The 18,402-nt window shown below is 38.3% G+C and overlaps 1 protein-coding gene across 1 annotated transcript in view; it reads left to right on the top strand.

Moving 5' to 3' along the window:
• nectin3b (nectin cell adhesion molecule 3b) overlaps positions 1-18,402 on the top strand; it is a 114,649-nt gene that overhangs the window by 84,614 nt on the left and 11,633 nt on the right. Inside the window, exons 2-3 of the mRNA XM_020514303.2 lie at positions 12,624-12,965; positions 13,845-14,144. Of these exons, the coding sequence (XP_020369892.1) occupies positions 12,624-12,965; positions 13,845-14,144 (642 nt within the window). The remainder of the gene's footprint in view (positions 1-12,623; positions 12,966-13,844; positions 14,145-18,402) is intronic.

Raw genomic sequence — 18,402 nt, 5'->3', positions numbered from 1 at the left:
CTATATGAAGATTAAAGTCACCCATGATTAATGGACTGCCCTTTTTACTTCCCCTCACTTATCTTCTGATTTATTCTCTGTCCTACAGCATAGCTGTTAGGGGATGTTTTGACTACTTCCACTTGACTCCCTATATGGATTTTACATCACCTGATCCTAGATCATCTTGCTATTGTACTTATTCAATCTCATACTAACAAAGCCACCTGACAACTTTCCTTTCTACCTGTTCTTTTTGAAAAGTTGCGTACTACTGAATATTTACTTTCCCGCTTTGATCTCCTTGTAACTATGTCTCCATCATGCCTATAAGATCCTTCCCATTAACCTCTCAATATGCTGTAAAATCATTTACATTTTTATCTTCAGACAATGAGTATTTGAGTAAAGAGCCTCTTGCCTTTTTTATCATTTTTTTTCTACTTTTAACTCTATTTGCTTCTTTTAAGTATGTTTATACATTCTGTCCCTTCCTATCCCTGTTCTGGGTATCATTATCAAAGTAGTCGCTCTGCATTGCTGCCAAATCCTTTTGCTACATGAGTTTACCTATCCCCTATCATAAATCCGGGTTGACTGTCTAATATTATTGATGGTTTATTGTGACATTTTATTTCACCTTTTGACAGACACTACTACTGACGTTAGACTAATGGGTCAATGATTCCCTGCTTTGTCCCTCCCTGGTGATTTAAATGCACCTGTATAAGTGGTTATTTCACCGAATATTCATTCCAAATGTTTAACTAGGCAGTTAGTGTTGACGTAAGACTGACCAAAAATAATGACAGAGGGAAATGTATTGATTTGCAAGGTTTTAATAATATCGATTTGCCTTTTTTCTTGGAATTTTGAATTATCAATTCTTGCTTCCATTCTTTTAAAAAAAAATGCAATTTCACATCTGTGCATATAATATATATAATATAATAATACATATACAATTTAAAATGTAACTCTTAAGTTCAGGTTTATTTCTGTCATATTGAATATGATGATCATCAGTCTTTATAGTGATTCTGAAGGAGATTTAAGAAAGCAAAAATTTTGTCTTTGACGGGATGCAAGGAGCAGACTTGACGAAAGGGAAACAGTTTATGCAGCATGAGAAGAGAATGGTAATTGGTTGACGAAGTTCCAACATGGACTTCTGAAGTCAAGTTATATTGAAATAGAGTCATACCAGACTCTGTTAGTTCTGATTTCTCTCTTATTGGCATGCAGATAAGGCATAAACAGTCAACTGTCAGTCTTTGTTTCCAGAACCGATAGGTAGATTCTGTTTGATCAGGGTTTTAGTATGGGAGTGTAGCAGAGATCGGCAATCTCCAATATCCCTTTTCTTTCACTGAAAATGATGGAATATATTTTGCCAACATTAAAAGGGTTTTTTAATACTAAATGTAAATACAGCAATGTAAAATTGAAAACAAAAGTTAGCAGAAATTGTGCAGGTGTAATATTTTTACTGTACTGGTTGGTCATCTGTGTAGTTTAGCCCGTGACAAAATGGCTCTTGTGTTTTCACACCTTTCTGCTCAATGATATAAAGTCCAGACTCGAGTTTGAGATGCTGAAATCTCCAGATAAAAGCAATTAACGATGATGTTAAAAGCAAAAATGGCCATTTAATAGGTAATCTTGATTGTGAAATATTTATTTCATTAATTTTATATGCTTAGTTTGGACTTTTTATTGCAATTTGAAAGGTGAAAGGATAGATGAAATATTTTTCAGGACAACAGTGACTTACAAAATTATGACATCCAGATGTTGGTGATTTCAATTATAAATGTAGATTCAGAAATTTATAATGAGCAAGCTTTGACAAATTACCAAAAACATTACATCAAAAATTCAACACGAAGCACAACATTTTGAATATGATATGTATATAGATTGGATCTTGCATGTTGAAGAGCTGCATTGAACAAAAAGATATCCTCATACCTTTGCAGAAAAAATATATTTCCCAAATGACCAAGCAAAATACCAAAAATTATTGAAATTGTTGAATAATTGCAGTGTGAAAAGATGCCAGTCAGCCTGTTTTGTCTGTGCTAGCTTTCTGCAACAGCAACATACCCATCTCAGCACCCTACCTTTTGCCCATAAAATTACAGTGCTTATCCAGCTCCCATTTGACTCTTCCACCAGTGGAAACCGTATAGTAAGATAACCAATTTTTGTTTGACAAAGCTGCTTCTTGTAATCTGTTTGAAAATAAGATTAGCCAACTGGTGGTCACTTTTTTTTACTTTAAATAACAAACATCTGATAATAAATGTCACACAACACCAACCTAAATATGTAATTGGAAGATGAAGGATTAAGCCTCAGTCATGATATGGCAACCACAATCAAGATTTTTCACACAGTTCTCCTATGAGACTGATTGGATGAAGTACAGAGCTACATATTCATTCACACTTTATTTTTGATAGCAAAATTGACAATAAGGATGAGGGTGGTTGTGATAATAGAACATGAACACTCTCCCATCTATTCAGAGCTTGAAGGCTGTTTCAGAAACGTATAGAATTGTCAATTAATTTTCTATTCTGAAAAAGTAGTTTAAAATTTGTTGGTCTTTGCCCCTGAGAGATCTAATTTACAGTTTCTGTCTTGTTTCATACATAAACCTCTCTTGGAGGCAGGCATCAATACCCTGCTGATAAGCTATGTAGTCCTCTGTCTGAGAATCTGCAATTAAAATACAAAGAAAAGTAAACCTCAATGAGATGTTGAAAAAAGTCCTATTTTAAATACTGGTAAGCACCAATTCCTTTTCCCACACTTACTTTGCATTTGATTCATAATATCCAGAGAGATTCAAGGCACTGTTTTAAACGATCCATTCTCACCAAATGAGGTGAAATGACCTCTGTCCTAGCTTTCTTATTGTTTTCAATGCTTTACCTCTGATTTTACTGTTGCATTTTTCTCCTGAGGCATAGTGTACTGCAGTATTCACTGACTGAATCCACAGCAAAGTGGTATTCTCATATTTTGTTTGCCCAAATGCTTGGTTGAGACAAGTTTGACGAAGTTTGTAGTTACATCCGTACCCAGCAGAGGGGGTGAAGTACTAGAGGAAATGCTGTATTTAATTTCACTGAAGCCCCTCATAGACTATTTTTGGAAGCTTTGATCAGCTAAAACTGTTAGGTTGGTCCTTTTTTTAAAAAAAAAGGAATAATAGGTAGAATATTCTATCAAAAAAAATCTGTGTAAAATTTCCAGGAGTGTCACAGCACATTTTTCTTGTTGACTGGTAACAGATTTTATCAGGCAATTCTCCTTGCCGCATGAGCTATGCACCAGTGTCACCATTGGCACTATGGTGCACTCGGCAATGGTGGAAGAATTCACCACTGCCAGGCCATCCCAGAATTCCCAGCACTGTTTAAACCCTAACCATGTGCCCTGTAGAGTGCTGATAATCAGGAGGTGTCCTTCACAATGTTAGTAGTATGAACGGAATGACAAAAAGGCTTGAGGGCATGCAGAGATAAGTGTGGAGCTGGAGGAACACAGCAGGCCAGACAGCATCAAAGGAGCAAGAAAGTTGACGTTTTGGGTTGGGACCCCAACTGGAAACGTCAACTTTCCTACTCTGCTGCCTGGCCTGCTGTGTTCCTCCAGCTCCATACTGTGTTATCTCTGACTCCAGCATCTGCAGTTCCTACTAATCTTTGAGGGCATCCAGGATGATTTTATTACAGATACAAGTTTGTAAAAGTATTGCAACTTAATATTAACACCTGTTTCACCAACTGTCATTGTAACTGCAGCTGCAAGAATCCAGCTATATAGGCTATTCACCCCTGGTGTCATCCCATCTTAGAACACTGTCTAAGAGAACAGTATTCTTCCCTAATGTCCAGCGCAACGTCATATGTTCACTGTGGAAGACCTTCAAACATTTGAAAATGTTCACCTTTAATCAACAACAGCAATAGTGAAGAAAAACAAAGAAATTTTGCATTCACTTCTAGGAGTAGTTGCCTTTCAAGTAACAACAAATTTGCAATCATTGATCACTGCATCCAGATTGTGGAAGTGGGGAATGTGATGGCAAAGTGGTAAAGACACTGAACCTGTAATCCAGAACCCCAGGTTAATGTTTGGGGATACGAGTTCAAATCCCACTATGGCAGATGGTGAAATTAGTATTCAATAAAATCTGAAATTAAAAGGCTAGGTCATTTGGTGACCATTCAATTACTGCTGATTACCATTTTTAAAAAAAAAACTCATCTTGATCACTAATCTCCTTTTGGGGGAAGGAAATCTGTCCCCTTTACCGGTGCTGGCTAAGTGTGATTCCAGAGCAATGTAGTTGACTCTTAACTTTCTCTGGGCACGAAATGCTGCCTTAGTTAACAATGCCCACAAAGAAAGGATGTGATGGATCCTGAAGAGCTGAGACAACAGCAGCAATCTTCTGAGGAGAAAGTTGAGGACATTGAGGAAGAGGAACATCAGCTTCAGCATGGTAGAGTGCTGTAGCATTAGGCACAATAAACTTGACAGGACCAAATTAGTTTCAACTCCTATAGATACTTTTTTTATTTGCTCTTAGGAAGTGGTATCACATCCTACGATCAAATTAAAAAAAAAACTGATGTTCTTCATGCTCAATGTCTGTGACACAGTTGTGCTGCCCACTGTGTCATTGATAAATGAAATGAACTGATGTGATCTGCTGTAGATCTCATCAGTAACAACCTTGATATGTGGGAGGGATACTACACAGGTACCAAATGGATCCTTCTAAGCAACCAGTTGAATTACTGTTTAGTGTAACTCATCTTTACAGCAATAGGATGAGACGTTCATCTATCCCTTCAGTTTGTTGGTCCTGCTCCAGTAGTTGACATTGTTCCAGTGTTTCAGGGCATCCTCCATCTGTAGTGACACAACCTCCATCATCTAGAAGAAATGACGTTGAGAGTGCATCCTGCCCATCCGGAGGGGCTGTGTCATCTTCATGTAGGAACTGTTTGGCAGCTGTTTGAAGTTGCTGCTGATCTTGGGCTGGCTGTTGCATTTGTTCCTTTTTGATTTTGCTGCACATTTTGTTGTACTGCAGCTATTACAACAGTAATTCCTGCTGTTGTATCCATTGGTTACAGTTTCAAAGAACCTGTGGTGAATATCATAAACAGTACAGGTTGTACAACTGCAACAGGGCATTGCAAGATGTGGTTATTGATACCTTGTCCCTACTATCAGCCAAGAAAGGCAGCATTGTATATCATGGCGGTGAATATTTGCAATTCAGTGCAAGGATCTGGCATTGTCTTTGTGAATTGTGGCCCACAGTTGAAATTTATCAGGTCATCTGTGAGCACTGCTGTTTCACAAATGACTGATCGATCTGTAATGACCAGTTACATGGTCAAGATTGTTTGTGGCCATGATTTGTATCCCCTACAGCTGTACACCTTGTGTATTTCACCTGCAGAGTCAGATGGTTACAGACTACTGGAGAAATTCAGGTCTGATAGCATCTGTGGAGAAATCCGAAGTTGACGTATCAAGAGCAGTCTGACTCCTTTTCAGTTCTTGGACTTCTGGTTTTTCCAACATTCTGTTTGTTTCAGATTTACAGCAAGCGCAGTAGTTTATTTTTGTTCAATGATTACTGATACCTTCAACCCATGCTGTCTATGTGCCTGAATAATGCTGTTACCCCTTTAAGAGCCTCATATTGGTCGTAAATAGAGCCTGCAGGCAGAAGAGAGAATTTACTCGGGCCACTCCAAGTGCGGCTGCAGCTATTTTCCTATTCATTTGTATATTAACAATTTGTATGAGGATGGAAGGCAGTGTAAGCAGTGAATTAGTGAGGCTTGGCGTATTAATCAAGGGCATCCTCCATACCTCCATGTTCCTTCTTTTATTGCACTCCCTGTCTATCCCAGCAGTACTGTGGTTCCACATGTTACCACTGAGCTCTTTTTCATTTGTTTTATCTCCCAACATTATCCCTTAAACCCCCAGCTGTATAAATTAGTGATGCCACTTATCAAGCTGTACTCTTCCCTACAGCATGGAAGCAGGCCACATCAGTCCACACCAACCCTCTAAAGAACCTCCCACCCAGACACACTACCTACCCTATCCCTGTAACCCTGAATTCTCCATAGCTAGTCCACCCAACCTGCACGTTTAGGATGGCCAATTGATCTAAGCTGCACATTTTGGACCATGGGAGGATACCTGAGCACCCAGAGGAAACCCGCGCAGACATGTGGAGAATGTGTGTATTTTGCACAGTCAGTCACCCGAGGCTGGAATCAAACCCGTATCCCTGGTGCTGTGAGGCAGCAGTGCTAACCACAGAGCCACTGTGTCACCGCAACAGTGAAGGCTGTCTTCCTTGATCAGAGGATTAATTCTCTTAGACTTTAAATCATAGTCATTTGTTCGTAGCACATGGTGCAGATGTAATATGGACCTCATGATTCTATATAGTAACATGTACATCCCCTTGTCTGACCACTGCTCACAACTACAATAAGCTGCCTGGTTTTGTTTGTACTAAGCAGCAATGCAGAGCAAAAGTACTGTGAGCCTTTTCCGATCTGACTGAGGCATCAAAGCACAAAAAAAACAAGTCAAGGCAGAGATGCTAAGACCGTGAGCACTAAAAATGTAATTAAGGTACCCTGAGATGAGTGGCTGGTCCTATGTAATGCTGCTGACAGGGATTTTGCACAATGAAAGGTGTTGGTGTGCTCCAAATTGCAGCATTTGAAGTGGTGAACTACGTTGTAAGTGGATCAGAGATGCACCATTATGATGTGATGAAACCGATGTATGTCTGATGCTAACCTCCATGGACAGGTGATTAGGGTGGTAGCTGCCCATGGAATACAAGTTAAGCTGTTAGTGGTTGCTGTTCAACTTGGAGGCCTAGAGGAGCAAGCGGCAAACTGGAGCTTCCAGGTACCCCCCTCTGAGTTTCATGGTGTGAATTGTCACCCTCTATTCTACTTGGCAGTTGGGAGAATGGGAAATTGCATATCAGTGAGGCAAAACTAGGTACTGATGCCATCAAATGCTTGTAGTTAGGCCTCTGCCTCTTACTAGCAAGATTCCTATCATACTGTTGAAAACTTATTTGTAGAATTGATGTGTTTCTTCTTGTTGAAAAAAAAATTTCTCCGATTTATGCCATAGTGTCCCAACCGACTTGCCATTGTCCACATCGTTCAGGGGCTGGGAGATTCTGTTCACTCCTACTGTATCTTTATAAATGCGCTTCCTAACATGCAACAGGAACTTTACTCAGTTTTATTGGGATGGGGATGGAAGCATAGCCATTTTGTTCCAGGACTAACTATTCAGTGTATGGCTTACTGCTACAGAGATAGAAGCTCAAATCCCACTGCAGGTGCAGAATTTATATTCAATTATTGTTGTAAATCTAGCATGTAAAGCTTGATTCAGTAATAGTATCCACGTTGTAATATAGCAATCCAGGTTCACTAATGCCTTTACTGATTCCTTTGTTTAGGGAACCAAATCTGCTGGGTGTACACTGCTTAGTCTAGAACTTATGACAAACGGCAATGTTGTTAACTCATAACTGTCTCCCTGAAGTGGTCAAGCAAGCTGTTCAGTTGTTCCAAGCTGCTGTGAAAAGTCTATTAATAAAACTAGACATACTACTAACAGCAACAATAAAGACGCAACTGGTCTAGTCAAAACTGCAGAGCCCTGCTCTCTAATAGCTAGAGGCCTATTATCAGGGACTACATAAACAATAGCTTGGTGTGGTCATTCTCATAAAATACTACCTGCGCTCATGTCCCAGACTCTTCTATCACCAGTAATGTATCCTATCCCACCAGAGGTACCACATAGTAAATGCAAGTAATTATTTGGTAGAGTATAACTTATGTATTGCTGAAAAAAATTCATATCACAGCTTTTTGTCTTGCACTCATCAGGACGATTTCCAAGAATACCACTAAAGAGTTTGGCATATACTCTGGCAGAGTTGTTGTTATAGAGAATGCACTCATTAAAGATTGATTGATTGTTAATTGTCAAGCTTTGTTTTGATTTTTAACCAGGCAGGTTGACTGGTCAGGGCATTGCTCTGAGAAATAAAGCAGCAAATGGCTGTCACCTATTTTATTGGTTTGAACCAGGTGCGTGCCTGCACTTGTTCTTTCTGAATGCAAAGAACAGGACCCTGCGTATTCATATATGTAACGTCCCATACAAGCAAATGCATCACACCACATTCCCAACTGACAATTAGTTGTCAGTGTATTTATTTGCGCAGTCAGAATTGTCTGGCAAATGTTGTCCAATTGTGGAACCTCATCTAATGTTGGACACAGCCCTTAGAATATTTCAAGTATGGGTGCTTGCTGCTTGAGTTCATAAATTCAGCGAGTTGTCACATGGAATTCTTGGAAAAGATCAAAAAGTTCCTGGCTGATAGCGACAACATTGTATTAAGCTTCAGTTGGGTGTTCCGTTTTTTTTCTTGAAACTGCATCAGTTCCAAACCAGTCATGGTTAGAGTGTGTTAATGTCAGCATAACAATAACATTAAGTTCCATGAAATTCATAACTGTACACAGCATCAAATAGTTGAAGAAATATGGAAGCTATGAAGAACTGTGCACTGTTGTTAATGAGCAAATTGGTGAGCAGATTTGAGGGACTGAAATGTGACAGAACTGAGTATCTGGAGAACTTTCTAGTCCATTTGCATTCCTTCTCATGCACAAATATGCTGGCCTTCACATTCTTATTAGTTTGCTGGATTTACGTACTCTGGTGCCTTTAATGGGAAATTCAAGTTAAATCTGATCATTGAAAACAGAACAGTTTTAACGACATGGTTATTGCTACTGATATGCCAGTCATCCTCCTTAGAACTATATATGGGTACATTTCAAATGTGCAGTCTCATTCCTGCACACAATCAATGATTAGAAATCTTAAAATGTTGAATTCTAGGCTTTATGTTTTTGTTCCTTTCCATCTGTCTCCCTTTTCCGTCCGTCGTATCCTTGACTTGGATTTTGTGGTCAATGGCATTCACCACTGGTCTCAAAGGAAATTGCCCACAAAGCACATGATCTCCGAATCATGGAATCCCTACAGTGTGAAAACAGGCCTTTCGGCCCAACAAGTCCACACCAACCATCAGAGCATCCCCCCGGACCCATTCCCCGACAACCCACCTAATCAATATGTCCCTGAACACTATGGGCAATTTAACATGGCCAATCCACCTAGCCTGCACATCGGGGAGAATGTGCAAATTCCACGCAGTCGCCCGAGGGTGGAATCGAACCCGGGACCCTGGCACTGTGAGGCAACAGTGCTAACCGCTGAGTCACTGTGCTGCCCCAGCATCAGTATGGCGTGAACTTCCTCTTTCTGCTTGGCAGTTTAAATCTCATTCCTAAGTCAAGGGAATTTTCAGCCTGGAGCAGCAGTGATACCAACCTGTAGAGTAAGCAGCCAGACACACAAAAGTATCTCTACTTGCAGGAGATTAGTAAATTAAAATCAGGGACTTTAATTTTTATTTGCATTCTGAGATTTTGATTGGATTGAAGTAGGAGCTAAAGCTGCAGAAATTTCTCATTTCATAAATCTAAAATTAGCTTTTCAGGGCCAGTGAGTATGTTACATGCCAGTTTTTAAGATGTTATATGATCATACAGAACTTGTGTGGGCAGGGAAAAAAAGACATGCTTTTCATTTTGCAATTTAAGGAGAAGCAATGGCCCATTGGTATTATCACTGGACTGTTAATCCAGAGACCCAGGTAATGTTCTGGGGACCAGGGTTCAAATCCTGCCAAGGCAGATGGTGAAATTTGAATTCAATAAATATCTGGAGTTAAGAGTGTAATGATGACCATGAATCCATTGCTGATTGTCGGAAAAACCCATCTGGTTCACTGATATCCTTTAGGGGAAGAAACTGCCGTCCTTATCTGGTCTGGCCCACATTTGACTCCAGACCCACAGTGATGCGGTTGGGCAATAAATGCTGGCCTAGCCAATGATGCTATCATCCCGCGAATCAATAAAGGAAACAAAAATTACCAGGACATGTACAAGAATACCAAATTTCAAAGGAACATAAACATTGGACAAAATAATAAAGTAAACTTCAGGTACATAACTTTTTCAAGTTTATTGAGAGTCCCAGTTCATAAGGTGCCAGTTAAAGCAAAGTTTGCTATTCTATATTACTCCTTTGGTAGGCAAACTATGTTTTTGCCTTGGCTGCAGCACCCTGTTAGTGGAAAATACCACTTGGGTTGCCACTGCGTCGCAACAACATGAAATTACTAGCTGCACCTGTGGCTCGTATTTTATCACTTAATCACATATCACCTTCCAGCATAATTTGAAAGAGACTCCACACTCCAGAAACCTGAGACCCATTTCCGCATTTGTGCGATACATGAGCCGTGATCTGATTGGAGGTGGCCATTAACCCACAGGATTGTGTTGTTGAGACCTATTTTGGCATAGAACGTTCACTGTGAGCAATGAAATTAGTGATTTATGAAGCTAATATGTTACTTTAATGTCAAGTAACATCTCATTCAATGAGGTGTAACCTATTTCAAGGATATTTGTAGCGAGATAAATGATCTAATTGTGGAAGTTCTTGTCAGTTCAAAGAATTTCCATGGACTCGATGGGCCGAACAGCCTGCTTCAAAACTGTAGGGATTCTATGATACTATAACTGGTTTTGGGGAGGGGAGAGGTGTCTGGTTGGATCTTATCAGTGCAACTCTGTAGAACCATAGAATAACTGATAACAACAAGTTTTTGTTGTCTGTTAGTTGGCATGTGCAGATTCCCAAAATGCTGGTTCGCAGTTACGTAAAGGTGACGTGATGAATTTCCAGACCCTTTTATTTAGCTTTCCCGAACTGATCTGATTCGCCCTCCTCCTTTTCTTTCTTGATTCTTTATTCTTTAGTCGATCCTGAAATCTCAATTAATGCACACATCATTGATCTTGCCGTTAAAGTCCCAGAAGCCCCATAACCTTTGCTGAGACCGGCTCTCACTTACAGTTGAAATGCAGAAGTGGAGTACAAAACGTGGCCCAATTATGCATGCTGCAGAGTACTCCTCTCCAGAATTCCACTATAGTAGCATAAATTTCCCATGTTCTCAATTATAAATAATTTTTTGTGCTATAAAATTACATCCCTGATTTTAGTCTTATTGCTTGATCAGTTTTTAACTAGCCAAAGCTTTTGTTGCCTCTTTACATTTTATATTGCTTTGTTTGAAACAAAGCTATTGAGTTTGAGTAGAATTACTTTTGAAGTGATAGAGCGTTGACCTAACATTGAAGAAGTGAAAGCAAGGGAAGTGCATTGCTATTGGTAAAGGGTGTAGTAAATGCCTTGGTTTTTTTTTAAAAAACAAATATAAACATGACAAAAATAATAAAAAAAGAAGTCCACCTCCATTTGGATTACAAAGTTATTATTGTGACTTTAATCTCGCCAGTATTATGATATTTTGTGACCGCTCTGGTAACAGGTAGTTTTGACAGTCGAGTATTGATTTTAAATTCTGAAACTTTCATTTGAACTGTAAGTATTTATTATGACAACTTTCTCTGCCTTAATTTACAAAATAAAGCTAATCACTGGGACTGGTATTTATAGTAACTATATCGTCCTGTATTACAACACTCTGCGGCTACATGCTGAAGTATTATTGCTGAAGTAATGAAAAAAAACCTATATTTTTAAATGATATAGCTTGTATGTAGCCAAGAATTCACCTTCTAAAATGATTTAGAATAGAACTAGAATAATTAGAATTAAAAATAAATTTATTATACTGAATAAATTTCTTATCGTCTAAATGTAGGTTTGTTGTATATACAACTATTTAGGGATTAACTGACAGGTTTGTCGTTGATGTGAATTTAGTTAGCAGTAGTACTGTCCAGTAGGAAGTACAAAAACATTTGGGAGCGCACAATGCTGTGTGAGCACAACTACACAATCAGTATAGAAAATTAAAGAATATTAACAAAGCTATGGTCTGAATTGACTGAAATATCTTTGTTTTTCCCCTTTTAATGGCTCGCATCTGCAATTTTTCCCCTGGCTTTACTTGCAGAGCAGCTTTATCTCATGCATCCAAAATATCCTGCACAACAAAGTGGTCTGGAAATTGACTTCATCCCTACTGAGTTTTAATTGTATTCAAGTGATAAGGATTAGTTGGGGACTTAATTGTATATAGGAGCATACAGAAAGAAGGACTGTTGTTTGGAGGTATGATTTGCAATTTGCCTATCTCTACATAAGAGCTTTTAATTATATAAGAACTTTGCTGTAACATTCTGTTCTTGGTTCTGAGAGTTCCAAGGTGGTAGCAGCAAGATTTCCTTCCTGAACCTGATTTGAATTGCAGACACTAATTTACTGTTCTACTTAGGATCGACACATTGAACAGAGACCAGCTATTGATTTTTGAGACTTGAGATGAAACTACAATGCATGTCTTGATTGAGCCATAGGTTTACTTTTTATGAAAGTATATGGAAGATAAATTTTACTGTCATGCTTACATTTTTTTTTAATAGGTACCTTGGCTGGGCCAATTGTTGTTGATCAGAAAGTATCTGCAATTTTGGGCAAGAATGTCACCTTAAAGTGTCTAGTTACGGTGACAGAAACTGTAACTCAGATCTCCTGGGAGAAGCAAGATCATGGAACCTCAGATACAGTCGCAGTTTACCATCCGCACTTTGGAGTCTCAATTCAAGGGAACTATGTAGGAAGAGCTGATTTCGTAAGCCCATCTTTAAAAGATGCAACAATTCTTATCAAAAAAGTTGAGTTTTCAGATTCTGGAAACTACATTTGCAAGGTGGTCACTTTCCCATTGGGAAATTACCAAGAGACAAGCACTGTGACTGTGATTGGTATGTATAAGTAACATTAAAATCTTGAATAAACAAATGATAAGTTTCATTATGAAATTTGAGCTGTTTAATCTGTGCTGTTTATGCTATTTATTAATGCTAGTTTGTCATTGAAGGCATTCGAACAAAAAAGCTGCTATAGTTATTACAACAGAGTTGTTTTTGTAATTAGCAACAAAATTGCTTGGTAGTAGCTGAGATTTGCTGATTGATTAAAGTGTGGAAGTTATCAACAATAAACCCATGACCAAACAGATACTTTCAGATATGCTAACGATATATTTTTCTGTTCCTTTTTCACTCCTGTATTTAGCTTCTTTTGGTAAATTTGTGTAGTTCACCTTAACTTCACCCACGTTTCTAACCATTTCTAACCATTCTCTGGATTAATAGGTTTCTCCTAAATTTGTTGTTGCAATTATCAGTGACCACCTTCTGATTAGTGTCATAGTTTTGAACACTTCTACAATTGAAACTATCTTCTCTGTACTCCCAAACTCCATCAAATATTTAAATAACTTCATTTAATCACCACTCAGCCTTCTTTTTTCGAGAGGAAAAAAAGTCTTTGCCTGTTAAGCCTTCATTGCTGGAGAACCACTTGGTGTAGGAAGGTAAGGATCCACTATGAAGAACCGAACAAGTCATAGCAAACCTGAAACGTTAACTCCATTTCTGTCTTCATAGATGTTGCTGGAGTTTCTCTTGTATTCCCTCTGTTTGTTTAATATTTCCAACATCTGCAGAATTTTACTTTTATTCCAGTGAAATAAACATGTGTCTCTAACTATTCCTTTATCTGTTTCATGCTTGTAAAACAAATATTTGCTAGCTATGTAGCTATTTCCTAACACGCTACTTTATTTATTACTGTTGTAGTGGAACCCACAATAACTGTGGGAGGTGGCCCTGAACCACTTGTAGATGGTGCCAATGAGACAGTTGCAGCAATATGCATAGCAGCCAATGGAAAGCCTGCAGCAAGTGTTTTTTGGGAAACCGACCTCATTGGAGAAAAGGACCAGATAAAGATTTCTGCCCCAAATGAAACTGTGACTGTTGTAAATCGATTCAAGATTGTTCCGTCCCGATTTGTGAGGAAGAGACCAATCACCTGCATAGTGATGCATCCTTCATTTAATACCAGTATTCGAGTCCCATATGTCTTGGATGTACAATGTAAGTACCTGATGTGTAAGTCTGATTATACTGTATAATTCAAGTTACAATTAAGAAGTTAAAAATGACAGTAGATTTGACATTTCAAAATAATATTACCCTGCTGGCATACTTTTTAGTTTATTTATCCTTGCTTAAAATGAATGTGTAAACTGCAAGTGTAGTGAAATTTTTAACTGTTAGTTGTATTTGTTTTGTACACCTGTTTCATTAGAGAAAATTTGGTGGAATTTTGAATGTTTTATACATTTTTTAGTTTGGTTGAATTTTTAGAGCTTGGTTTTTTTTTATAAAGGTTTTTATAATTACATGGCTAAGTAAAGAGTAAAAGTGGAAAAAAGAAAGTTGAAACAAAAGAGTACTTGAAAAACATGCTTCAAATTTGTTTGAAAACAGGGAAGGAAAGAGCAAGAGAAATCTGGGTATAGAAGCTAAGAAAATGTTGACCAAGTGGAAGAAAGGACCAACTGCTAAAGATGACCTTGGAACAACCTATAACTTGTGTTACCAGAACAATGACATCGCATATGTAGATCATAGAATCTCATTGCATAGAAGGAAGGCATAGGGCCTATTGTACAAGTATCAGAGTGGCTGGAGAAAGTTATCTTGTTAAGGTTGAGATATTTAGCTAGGAAGGTCTTGAAACTATTAACTTGGGAGGAAATATGAAATCAGTTGAGCTTGGAAAGGAGCTGGAATGTAAGACTTTATGCAGGTGAACTTGCAATCTTTAGAATAATTTCTCATGATTTTTTTTCGGTGCCGATCAAAAGTTATGATTGTGTATTTTTTTTTTTACAAGCAAAGTTGGGAGAAATTCAGCTGATCTTGCAGCATCTATGAAGGGAGAAACAAAGTGAATGTTTCAAGTCTAATGTAGCTGCTCCCTCAAAAGTTGTTGGAAATAGATGGAATATTACAAGAGAATTTGAGGACAGTGCTCATGAAGTATTATTTGAGGAATTAGTGACAGCATTAACAGCAGGTGTGAAGACTTGTTTCAAATATATTAAAGCTTGTATTGGAGCACCTGGAGTAATGTTGCCATTTTTGGTCTCCTCTCAGGAAAGATATCATTGCTATAAAGGGAGTGCAACAAAGGTTCCCCAGACATGTTCCCAGGATGGCAGGTCTGACCTAATAATAAAAAGAGATTGGGTAAGCAGGGCCTGCATTCTTTGGAGTTTCGAAGAATGAGAGATGATCTCACTGAAGCTTATAAACTACTTAGGGATAGACAATTTAGAACCAGGGAGCATAATTTAAAAATAGGATGCCACTTAGGTCTGAGATGAGGAGAAATTTGTTTACTTGGGATCGTGAACATTTAGAATTGTCTCCCAAAGAGGGTGATGGAGACTCATTTTTTGTTTGTGTGTTTAAGGTAGAGATTGATGGGTTTATGATTAGCAGTGGCATAGAGGATTATGGGGCTGGGGTGTGTAAATGATGTTGAAATGTTCGATCGTTGCAATCGTGGTTGAAATGACAGGACAGGCTCAACAAGCTTAATGGCTTAGTCCTGTTCCTAACACTTTTACCAGTTCACGTGGAAACTGATCCAGTTTTGTGGATATTCATGCTATCCGCCCTTTCACGTTACACTTTCCTCCTGAACAGAGATCCTTCTGCTCACCCTGCATGCAAAAAATGTTCTCTGTTTTCACGTAAAAATTATTGTATTACTACAGATATTTGATCAGTTTTGTTTCTTTTTGGGGGGCCAAATCCCTTCCTAGCCTGCTTCATGACTTTAGTTAAGGGAAGCAAACTGTACCTTTTTGGCATGTAATATGACTTTCAGTTTGGTGGTTGCTTTCATTGAACCAGGCAAGTCAAGACCATATTACAGCCAAACAATCTGGGGGTAAGCATGGCATTAGCTGGATTGAGTCACTTAAGCATACACAGAGATGTTGGCTGTGGTTAACATCACTTCAGTAATCAAGGTAAATTTTAAAAAAAATTAGAAGTACTCCTACAGTGAAACGATCAGACGATTATTTCCTTTCTTAATAAGCAATGCAGACATTGAACAAAAATTGGATCTTCTGTGCATTTATTCCCTATTAATCTGTATATGTAACGTGTCATTGATCATTTGGCTTAAATTTGGGTTCTTAAAATATAGGTGAAAATAATGGCTGATTTCCTGATTTAATTTGATAATCTGAGAGCCTAGCAAAACGGCATGAGTCTAATCTTGTTAATTTGAGTCTCTGCCCATTATCTCTACTCATCCAGTTTCCTAACCAAGTTAGTAATTTGTCTTCAATTCCATGAGGTTCAACTGTAGCTAAAGTCTCTTATGTGGGACTTTATGAAGTGGCATTTGAATACAATGTAACTAGCATCCATCAGCATCCCTCTGTCCACTCCAGTAGTCACTTCATCAAAAAAAAATAGATTTGTCAGGCATAAATTACTCTTGTCAAATTTATACTGGCTGTAATTTGAATAGTTGAAAATTTCAAGGTGTTCAGCCACCTGATCCTTCATTACATACTCTAGTAATTTCCATGACTAGAATATAGTTCCCTGGTTTCACTCTACCAACTTTTTAAATAATGAAGTAACATGCACACTACTTCAATCTAAAGGAAATATTATTTAGGGAATAGTGACCGTATTAAGTGTATGTAAGCTAAACTATCTGTTGCAAAAAAAAAACTTATCAAATTAAGAGATCTATTGCAAAAAGAAATCGCACCTGCCAGGCAAATGGGAAAAATACAAAGTGCAATGAAGGATAAAACAGTAGATGAGAAGTGCTGCAAAAAGATATTGAAAAGCAGCTTTCAAGGTTTATCAAAATCAACACAGGACTTTTACAATTACATTAGAAAAGAGAAGGTGGTCAGAAGTAATACATACCTTTTAAACTGATAATCATAATAGTCTTAATAAAATATAAAGAAATGTCAGAGCTGCTGTATAATTACTTTGAGATATTACTCACAGTAAAGAAAAGGTCAGCTTGGAAGGCATCCCAAATAAATGGCTATTGAATTGGAGATAAAGTCCAATTTTTTTTTTCCAGGCTGGGACCACCCAGAAACTGATTAAAACTGGCAGGCAAGACCTGGATACGCTTTGCTTTTGGAGAAAGGGCAGACCATGAATGGCACAGTGGGAAACTTGCATCTGGTAGTCCATTTAAAATTAATGATAATTTCAAATTGACCCTGTTTTGGCTTTTAAAGACCGTTAACACACACTGTGTGAATAACTATTCTGTGATGAAGGTGTAAATGCTCATGAAGCGTAGATTTAAGACCTACATGTCATCTGAAATTATTTTAAACCCTAGACTAATAAAATGGAGAAATAAATGTAGCTTCCAGTTAGAATAAAAAAAAAACACACCTGATGAAATGCATCAATTGACAGGCCATTTAATGTTGCTTAGAAAAAGAATTAATGTCTGTCTTCAATTTCATTATGCTTCATGGTTAACATTTCAGAGGAGTGTTTTTCATTGGTCCATGGGATGTAAGCATCACTGGTTAGGCCAGCATTTATTGCCCATCCCTAATTATCTTTGAGAAAGTAGTGGTGAGCTATCAACTGCAGCAGTACTTGGAGTGTAGGTTCTCTCTACAGTTAAAAAGAGTTCCAGGATTTTGACACCCACAGCAGGAAGCTGCGACCTTACAGATGGTGGTGTTCCCATGCATCTTCTGCATTTGTCCTCCTATGTAAAAGTAGTTCTACATTTGGAAGGTGCTTTTGAAGGACGTGAGTGAGTTATTGCATTGCACCTTGTAGAAAGATACATACTGCTGATACTGTGCGTCGCTGATGAAAGAAGTGGATGTTGAAGCGGGCTGTTTTGTCCAGGATAGTGTATGAGCATCTAGAATGCTGTTAAAGCTGCACCCATCCAGACAAATGGAACACATTCCATTGCACACGAGTCTTGTGCCCTATAAATGGTGATCAGACATTGGGGCAATAGCAATTGATTACAGGCAGAGAGCTCCTCACTTCTTCTGACCTGCTCTGTGCCCACAGCATTTATATGGCTTGTCCAGTTCAGTTTTTGGTCAAAAGTAACCCCAGGAAGTTAGCAGAGGATTCTGTGATGGCAAAGGCATTGATTGTCAAGGGGTGATAATTAGATTCTTTCCTGTTGGAGATGATCATTACCTGGCACTTGTCTGACAGGCATGTTATTTGCTACTTAACAGCCAAACCTGAATGTATTTGGGTATTGTTGCTTGTGGACACTGGTTTCAGTATATAAGGAATCGTA

The sequence above is a fragment of the Rhincodon typus genome, chromosome 6 (assembly GCF_021869965.1).
Source record: "Rhincodon typus isolate 14 chromosome 6, sRhiTyp1.1, whole genome shotgun sequence".
Taxonomy (NCBI): Eukaryota; Metazoa; Chordata; class Chondrichthyes; order Orectolobiformes; family Rhincodontidae; genus Rhincodon; species Rhincodon typus.
This window is presented reverse-complemented; position numbering and strand designations above follow the sequence as displayed.